This window comes from Corylus avellana, chromosome ca1 (assembly GCF_901000735.1).
Source record: "Corylus avellana chromosome ca1, CavTom2PMs-1.0".
In the NCBI taxonomy this organism is placed as follows: Eukaryota; Viridiplantae; Streptophyta; class Magnoliopsida; order Fagales; family Betulaceae; genus Corylus; species Corylus avellana.
This window is the reverse complement of record NC_081541.1, coordinates 3149854-3160063: the sequence shown is the minus strand read 5'-3', so window position 1 is coordinate 3160063 and position 10210 is coordinate 3149854. Positions and strand designations below refer to the sequence as shown.

The window sequence follows — 10210 nt, the reverse complement described above, 5'->3', positions numbered from 1 at the left end:
CTTTAAATTTTTATTGAATTTTGAATGGATTACTACTAAATTTTAATTCAAATATAATTTTAAAAATTATGTCAATTTTGGAGACAAAAGGTGATAAAAATAATGGTGTATAGAATTGCTCTATTATATTAGAACCTCACCTTGAGACTATTTATTTATCTTTGATAGAGGTGTGTGAGTGTGACAAGATAAATGTTGTTGGTATCTTTTTGTGCAAGGCCAGCAACATCTCCATTTCATTTTTCATGTTAGATTTTACATATTTAATGGTATATATATATATATATATATATATATATATATATACACGTTATCACATTAAAAATAAAAAAGAAACAGTTAAACGGTGAGACTTTTTCTCATTTTTTTATTAGGAAAAATGAAATTTCTTATTGGGGCACTCAAAACGGTGAGACTTTGATGGTTACAAGCACCGTGAAACCCCCTTTGCCCTAAAAAAGAAAAGCACCGTTAAACCCTTTTGTGCCTCGGAAGACGAACAAGGTGAGCCCACATGGCCGTAGACGTGATGCGCTAACTAATTGTCTCGAAGATTGCCCTGTCTATTATAATATTACAGCCAACAAGTGGACCCTAAGGCCACTCGCTCACTCAACGCGTCAGATACCCCAAAACAATCCAAGGGTCAACTCTGACGATTGCATCGTACGCCCTATCCAGTTAGTGAGTGTCCTGGCAGGCGCGTCGACGAGCGCTTGTGTGATGGTGTTTGGATGCGAGGAAAATTAGAGGATTGAGATGTGGACAAGACATGAGGTGGGACTATGGATGACAAAAAGATGAAATTCTGGGAAATTTATATAATAATGACATTTTGATTGGAGTTGCATGGGAAAGGCAAAATAAAATAATAGTCCAAATATGAGAAACGACTTTAAGATGGTTACTGCTTGGATCTCATTGGCTGACCAAACGGTCGTTGATTTGCATTTGGTTTATATATACTTCTTAATGTTTGTTTTTGTATTATTATTATTATTATTTTTTAAAAAATAAATAAATAAATAAATAAAAATTAGACCGAAAGATACTCAAAGGATGATATTCCTTATCAAGATTGACATGATAATATCCTATTCGTCGGGAATAATTGTAAACGCTTTCTCAAGTCTCAATTACAATTGGAACTGAGATTGGCTATAATTTATTGACCAAATTACAATTAATTTGGATGAAATGATATATGCTGGCGTAAAAAAGGCCACAATAAAAGAAAAAAACAAGGTTATTTTTTTTTAAAAAAAAAACATATTTAGTCTTTTTTATAATTTTATTATGATGACCTACTTCAAAAAATAATAAATTAATGCAGTTGGGTTCCTATAAAATGAAGTTCCTGTTGAGATAGCTTGAAGTGCAAGTGATCTCCACACCTATCCTCTATAAAGAGTTGGTTGCATCGAGTTTAATTCCTGTTATGATTTTTGTCTAGCAACTCTTTTGATTGGTTTGGGACTTTGTTGTAATTTAGTTAATTTTTAATAAAATTTTATCTCACTTACACGCCAAAAAGAAGTGACACAACCACGTACTAACATTATTTGTGTGATTATATATATATTTGTAAGAAACCATTGATGTTGCCACTTTGGACAGAGGAAAATTGGAATAAGAAAGCATAGTGATGTATATATAAAGTAAGAGATATGAACGCAATCCTCAACAATGACTAATTCATTGACACCAATTGTGAGAGACAGAGGGAAGACACTAGACAGAGAGAGCAAAAAGAAGAAATTGATAGATCTTTTGAAGCAACTAGGTTCCCAAGGAAGATTGAGGAAACTTTATTATATTATATTATATCATATTATAAATATAGGTAGGCTATGGATGATGGATGGATGGATGGATGGATGGGGCAAAGACGTGGCAGGTGAAGATATTAGAATCGATGAGAGAGGCAAAAAAACAACAGCTGGACAAGGCAAAAATGGGGTGTCCCCATCACTTGCGCAAAGCAAACCCACTCCTCTTCTCTTCTCTCTTATCTCCTTTGTCTTCCAACTTTCAAACCCTGACGTCTAGTCCCACCCATTGATAATTGATTGATGCTCAATCACTCGGTCAGGAGGAAATGTCTGGTTTTTTTTTTTTTTGTTTTTTTGATGAGCTAATAATAACGAAGTTGCTGAGACAAAAAGGAGCCGTTCTCACTTTTCACCTCGGCATGCGAGCGAGCCCCATTACTTCTCGATTCTCGAATGTGCCTCCCTCCCCTGTCGTTTTCACCCGGCACCGCCCTTCTTGTCGTTCTAAATAAAAATAAATATCTGATTTCACTTAAATTAAATAAATGATAAGTCAAAAAAAAAACCCCAAAAGAAAATATATATATTGGAACGAACCTTTCCAAACAATTAAGATCTTATTGTATGGAATGAGGAAGGCAATTGCAGTTTCTCTAAGCTTCCCGAGCTCTACGACCCTTTGATATTATATTATTCTCCAATTCATGCATGTGAATATGTGATGCTTGAGAGAGAGAGAGAGAGTGAATTATACATGTCCCTCAGTAAGCAACAAGGCAATGACGACGGCATGGACCCCCTACTAAGCGAGTGCCAAGCTACCACCTCCAAAGAAACACAGCTTTAGTGGTACATTTATTTATTTATTTTTTCATTGTCAATGACTTATTTTATTGTGATGGTGCAAAAATCTGCAGGCCAATTTCATATTAAAGAAATATTTGAAATTAACTTGACGGGAAAGATTATTCAAGGTCACCGTCTCTGAAAATGGGAACAACATCATATTCAGATAATTATAGTAGATACGTAATTTTGTTTTTTCACTTTTTGAATGAACAAAAATACCTCTTTTACTATAATTAACTGTATATTTTTCAGTTGAAATAAAATGGAAAAGATCCTCATTCCTAAAAATGAGTGTTACCAATACACCCCGGGTGCAATGAAGGAGCGTGGTGCTCCCTTACACATTAATTGGTGGGTGGTGTAATTATTGGTATGGTAATAGTGGTATGAGTGACAACTTTGTGCTGTAATTTATTTATATATTGATGGTCAGAGGTCCAGGGTAGAAATTTACTCCTCAGTAATATCTTCTTCATGATTGTCAGTCAATTAATTAATGAAGATTTACCTCAAGATATAAAAATTGAAGATATTATTATGCGAGCCACCGAAGGCTCAAGCGAATTGCCCACGGCTATTCTGGGCCATTGCCATTGATGGGTAAGGAAAGCCTCAAGTCTTCCAAATGGAAGTCATATATTAAATCCCTCCAAAGAACTGAAATTAAGTCCATCATGTGTCACAAGCCCATGTCGAGGCTTTTGTGCAGTGAAGGCCCGAGGTTGGCAAAATGTTTTTGTGTATAAGAATTTGAGCCCAAAAGGCCACTAGGAACTTGAAGGAGTCCAATTAGGATTTCCTGCACTTAATTAGAGAATCCCGATCCGAAGGAGTCTCCAAGTTAATTTAAGCATCAATGTTCTATTTATGAAATATGAATATCTATCATTCTTCAAAATCAATGCTGCACCAGTGCACCCAACATAATTCTCCATGGAACAAAATTAAAAGCGTTTTTAAAATAAAGCGTTTTTAAAGGTGCAAAAAGCCTAAAAATAGCCAAAGTGCACTTTTAGCAAAGTTTTAAAATAAAGCTTTTGGCTAAAAACTCTTTTTGACTTAAAAACTCTATTTCTCAAACCCATACAAGCTCTAAGGCCGGTAAAGAATGCAAATAAACTTAATTTCCACAATAATCTGCGATGGAGCTGAAGCCTACCATTTTAACAGCAGAGAAAGCAATATGTTAATACAAAATAGCTCCCAAGTGGAGACACCATGCGCATTTCAGAAGTAAGTAACACAACCACCGCATACAAGGAGAATAACTCACAAAGACAATGCATCAGTTCTTGCAGATACCTACTGATTACAAAAACTATCACAAACACAATTTAACTGGTCTGACCATCCAAATTCAAATTCAAAGGAAATTTTCATCAACAGATCGTGTATGCTGCAAGACAAGTTGTAATTATTCCCTAAGAGGGGAGGGGGGTAACCATTTGCATAGTAAGAAAAAACCATGCTTGGAGCCATAACATTAAATTGCAGTAGTGTGCCTCAAAGCACTACTCTGTCGTCCCCACATTTTCTGAAGTTCCACTTTCTTTCAACTTTTCCAAAGCCGAAATCCGTCTATCCAGTGACTCAGTGAGGCCATTCACCTGGAGAGAGAGATAGAGAGTCATAATTGAAAACCATATCCATGTTTTCTCACAGAAAAGAGAAACATTAAAGATCACAGTGCTTATTCTAGCCACCCAGTAAAATGCCTAAACAATGATCATATAGTTCATCCTTGAAAACCCAAGAAACCGTTATGACAGAAAATGGTAACGATCATGCTTTAGTTCTTGTCAACAAAAAAAGCATAAACTCTAATGCAAAATGAAAATGAAAGTTTTTCTTATCTGGATGATAGAAATCCTTTTTTTCTTTTTAGAGTTCAACTACAAATTTACTTGGAAAGACGGTTCCATGACAATTTATTGCAAACAATAACATAATTTGGCAAAACTGTCAAGATATTGAAGTGCTTCTTCAGTAATTTACTCCCATTTTATGTTTCCAGAAGTGATTCAATCTTGGGTTCCTCAGTGTATGAATGCAATGGCCTAGTATCATAGGTAGTGGCATGCTTTGATGACTCAAAAGAGTCACACGCTCTTAATAGCAAAGTTGTCAATTGCATAATCACATTAACACTAAAGTTGAATTTGGAAATGCTTTTTGATGCCTTTATACAGCCTGGAAGTACATGTAGTTCATGCATGTGTGCATGTATACGTAAGGAATGAAGGAGTACAATAGGAGCAGAATAAGGGAGTAGAAACAAACCTATGAGAAAAAAAACAAGAAGCTAACCACCAATGAGGCAAACTAAAAGACTTATTTTACAGTCAACTTTGACAAAACATAACAAGCAACATTACATACATAAGGAATGTTCCAAGATGGGCAAGGCAACAGCTGAAAATATTGCAGGAAGAACAGAAGAAAAAAATTGAAGCTTGCAACAAATAGAAGACACAGTCCTAAACAGCTTATTTATGAGAAAGAGGACAGCTAAAATCAAACTAAAACAGTTTGAATTCAGGCATTTACGATCATTCACTAGGCCAGGAAACTAGAAGGACAATTGAGCAACTGTGACTATGGAAACTTCTAAGCAACATCACTTGGTTTTGATTGACCTAATGTCCCACGTGTCCAAAACTCATAATCCATCCTATTCATCCAGCATTCTGTTTTCTCCTCCCTCGGACAAAGAAAAATACACCCTGAAACTAACCCAAGTCCAAAACCCAATTCCATTGGCTGATTGAGCACCATCACAGAAATGTCATAGCCACCCTAAAAATTATAACCCCCTAACTCCTCTAAGCAAGACCAACTCAACGCATGGCTCATTACTCATAAACACGAGGATCAAACCCACCTCCCAAAAAAAAAAAAAAAAAAACCCTATTGTACTCGAAACTATTGTCTTTGTTGAACCATGACAAACAAACATTCACCACCACCAAGCCTTCTTCTACCAAACTAAACTCAATATGACATACACACTTCTCCCATATACTTCCGTTTTCATAACAATTCACATAACAATGCCAATCTGGAAGTAATTCGTGATGTAAAATCTCGATCTCTCAACCCATTTCCCCACCTATCCAGCCCATTCAGCTTGCTTCAAAACAAAGCATACCATCAATCCACATACTAATACAACTTTACATACAACAACATGCTAGGCATGTCCTCCAAATATTTGTAAATTAATGATCAATTAATTAACTATCCCCCACCCTCAAATTCCTTCGAATGTTTCAATATCCATATCGACGAAATGGGTTTTATGAATACTAAAATTCCGCATAAATATTCCGAAACCCACATTCAAAATCGAACGAGCAATCCAATATTTCATTCATATAGCAAAAGAATTCAAAGACCCGCTAAAAAAGGTGATTTTTTGCTTTGGTTGGTACCCAGTACCTGTTGGGAAATGGCCTCCTGGGCAACCTTGTAATCCCTGTGAAGAATGTAAATCCCCACAAACGAAGCCACTGCAGCTCCTGTGAAGAACGACGCCAATCTAACTCTCAGAACGTAACCCATTTTCCTCTTTCTAGTCCTCTCTCTGTCTCTCTCTCGGCACTGTCTCTTCTGATCTCTGATTCTTTGTAGCCCTTGTCTCGGTTTGTGATCAAAACGACAACGCAACAATTTTTAGAGTCTCTCAAACGACGCCGTATTAGAAAAAGCGTGTTTATCTTCTTTCTTTTTTTGTTTTTTTTTGGTAAATTAAGCGTATTCGTCTTGGACAGTTGGACGTAGTAAATTTTGCCTTGGCAACAGTGTTTTCTGGGGGAGTGCGGTGTTGAATAGAATATAGGATATAAATTGCGAGTGGGCCGAGTGGCACCTGTGGGGGTCCCATTGAAGTTCGTTTGTTGGAAAACTAGGGCAAAGGATTTTTTGTTGAGAGTAAAGAGAGAATAGAGATGCAGCAGTCACCACAAGTTTTTAATGGTACTCCCACTGCTAATATCACAACTGAGCAAATTCAAAAGGTATTCATAATTCTTTTGTTTGTGTGTGTGGGTGGGTGTAAGTGCATAGTTATGTATGTGTAAAATGTGTGCATGTTTTGTAAATAGGGTGTCTTAGGTATGCCATGTAATATGATAGAAGAAGTGTGAGAAAACTCAGAACCCAGTTGGCTTTTATATTGAAATTTGATTAGTCCTGTTTATATTTGTTTGTGGGTAGTTATTTTAGAAAGTGATCCGGGGGGAGGTTGTGGTTGGTGGGGGTGGTTGAGAAGGAAATACATGAAACATTAAATTGATCCTGAAGTGTTTGATACATTGTGTAACTGAAATCTAACATCTTTCCTTGAGGGCTGGACAGTGTCTCACATGCAGTTCGACCAATTGCATTTTGATGACAAGGGGTAATTTGTGGTAGGCAAATGATATTTTTTCATTCCCCTCACCATCTTCTCTCTCTTGTTTGTTTTGTTTTTTTTTGAAAAAATCAAAATGTTGAAAGAGGGAAGATGGTGAGGGGAATGTATTGTAGCAACCCTCTTTGTGGTAATGTACATTTCATTGAAATACGCCCTGTGGTTGTGATTTATAGGGTCATATGGTTGATGCATAAAAAATGGCACCATAAGTTGATCAAGAGGTGCATTTTCACTGATAAACATGGTTATCTCAATGTATATGATTACATTAGAAGCAGCAATTTTCCCAAGTAATGCGAGTGTTTTTGCCATTCATCTTACAGGAATAGGTACCTGATACTTCCTTTGATGTTCTTATCTGCATTTGTTTTCAGTAGAATGCAGTATGCACCTTTGGTGGGCTTTCATATATTAACATGTTGTGAAGTGTGCTGTCTCTTCCCTTATTTAAAGTATCACGAATGGTTTTGACTATGGAAAGCTTGAATTATTGTTACTTTTATGCGTGTTGTTTAGGATTTGATCATGAATAAGGCTGGACAGATGTTTTCGGATGCAAGTTCAATTTGTTTGAACTAAAAAATTCGTTGATTTGATGGCATGCTACCTTTATAGGAATTTGCACTATGCCTGACGTTGAACAGGAAAAAAAAAAAAAAGGAAGAAAAATGTCCTTTTACACTCATTTGTAGATGTTGATGTTCGTTTGCTTGGTGCAGTACCTGGACGAGAATAAAGAGTTGATTCTTGCAATAATGGAAAACCAAAACCAGGGAAAATTCGCCGAGTGTGCCCCGTAAGTGGTAAACTAACGGAATGTTCTTCTCTTGTTTGTGTCCAATATTCTTTCGTAATTCTGTTGTGAGCTGATTGCCTGATTGTTTTAGGTTAAACTTGAATTCCTTGAACTATATAAACTCATGTTTTTATTTGTGATACTGTCCCCCTTAACTTTTTCCACTTTCCATTTGCTCCTTTCTTTGATGAGAGTGAAGGACCAGATGGCTCGTTCTTGGACTGCCATCTGCTCCTTTCTGGATCCCTTCAATGGCTCGTTCTTGGTGAAGCAATTATGTTGGATTGGTTGCAATGGGGGGTTAAGGAAAAGAAGATCTATTCTTCTATTGTGTGGGAGCAGCAGCATGTCGCTTCTGCACCACACCCTGCAACTTCTGTAGCAGGTTGAGCATCTGGCAGTTCTGAAGGGCAAATTGTGAATGAGTGTTAGTTTAGAGGGGTTAAGCAGCATACAAATCCTTTACTAACGTAAAATGCTCACTTAAAACTCTGAAGAGAGGTTCTATAATGAAATGTTATAGCATACGCAACAGTATGGTGTGCAGTTATTTTTAACTTGCATAGCTGATGCATGAATGGAAAAATCTTGCAATGAATATAGATATTTTTTTAACATGAAACTGCATCCCCATAAAATGAGATTGAACCTAGTTGTTGAGAGATGGTAAGTAGTGGAACGAGAAGGATGAGACTAGGAATGAATGCATTTGTTAGACATTAGATGTACGACCAATTGAACACTAAGTATGAAAGGGGGATGAGATTGTTTAGTAATGTTTAACAAAGACATCACAGCTTATGACCTAATAGATATGGCCATAAATTGGTTGCATGATCAAAAGGAACTAATGTAATACAGGTTACTGGGCTAAGATTTTCTTTGGTTGTACACCAATTTTTGTCAGTTTTGTGTATAATTTCCAGGAATTGGTCACTATATCAACAAAAATCTTTGTAGTTATGACATTTGCGTGGAGTAACTCATGGTGAAAATTTGAATGTTATGTCTTGTATTTCCATAAGATTACTATTTTAGTGTACCCTCCTGGCCAGTGCTTCAGCATCTGAACTGAGTGCTAGAATGTATGATGGCTTATCATCAACTTCACCATGAGTTCTTATAGTATTCATATCCATGAGTATCTTACAATTATATGGTGTTCTAGTATATCTCATTCAAAGCTGTATGCAAAATTATCAGGATTGGAATACTTAAATCTTTAATTTCTTGAGGATCAATATTTTTGCTTGGTTTTCCAACTTGAAGAAAAGAGATGAGAATTATGTTGGCTTATTATTTACTCACTGCTGACTTATCTTCCTGGGATCATCATCATATGACATTTGAAATGGTTTAAGGTACCATGCCCAGCTTCAGCAAAACTTGACGTATCTTGCTCAAATCGCTGATGCCCAACCACAGGCACCAACAATGCCTTCTCAGGTGAATTTTGCTCGTAAACATCCCCTTCCAAAACTAACCATTGACTAAGAAATTTTGGTAACCTCCTTGAAATGTTTGCAGATGCCCTCCCAGTCTACAATGCACCAAGGGCTTTTAATGCAGCACCCCCAGGCAACAATGTTTCAGCAACAAACAGGTCCCATAGCACCTAAGTTGCCTTTCCAGTTGAATGATCAGCATCAGTATCAGCATCAGCAGCAGCGTCAGCAGCAGCAGCACCAACAATCAAAGTACCTCCAGCAACAGCAACTCATCCAAGGGCAGATGGGAGTAAGACCCGGTGGAACAAGTGGCAATTATCAGGCCATGCAGGCTGGCCTTGGAAACAATTTGTTTGGCATACAAGGAAGCAAGCAAGATAGCTCAGAGGCTGGTGCTGAAGATTTTGTCGGAAAGTTATAATTTCCTGTTTCTTCGTTTTGTTTTTTTCCTCAATTCCCCCACCCCTTGGGTTGCTACACCATCATCCCAGAGAAGTTTTATCTTGACACCGAGAGTAGTAGCAGATGGTGCGGGACGATGCTTTTGTGTAATCCTTTTTATCACCTAAAAAATTGGGGCAAAGCATTCCCTTCATCTATTTGGGAAAACTCTACTTATACCCTGCAAACTGTCAAGCCTTTTAAAATGTTCACTCCAAAGTTTAAAAGCTTGCAATGTGAGTATTCAATGTATAAGTTTCTTTTATTCACGTCTTTTGTTATAATTTTTTTGTTAAATCTTAACGGAATAAGCAAAAATGACCAGATTATCCTTATTTATAAAATAAATAAAGGTACAGTGTGAAGAAAAAACAGAATGACCAAAAATCACCAAAATATTATCGTTTATAAAATAAAATAAAATCCACTCACAGCCACATTGAGCCTTTTTGTGGAGAGGAAGAGAGAATTAAATAATGGCCCAAGTTTT

At 36.7% G+C, this 10210-nt stretch overlaps 1 protein-coding gene across 1 annotated transcript; it reads left to right on the top strand.

The window, feature by feature from the left end:
* Window positions 1–6419: 6419 nt before the first annotated feature.
* On the top strand, window positions 6420–9989 carry LOC132191998 (GRF1-interacting factor 2-like). Its single transcript, XM_059607172.1, has 4 exons — window positions 6420–6637; window positions 7755–7831; window positions 9193–9277; window positions 9359–9989. Exons 1-4 carry the CDS (start codon window positions 6569–6571, stop codon window positions 9698–9700), a joined length of 573 nt encoding a protein of 190 aa, XP_059463155.1. The 5' UTR covers window positions 6420–6568; the 3' UTR covers window positions 9701–9989.
* Window positions 9990–10210: the final 221 nt, after the last annotated feature.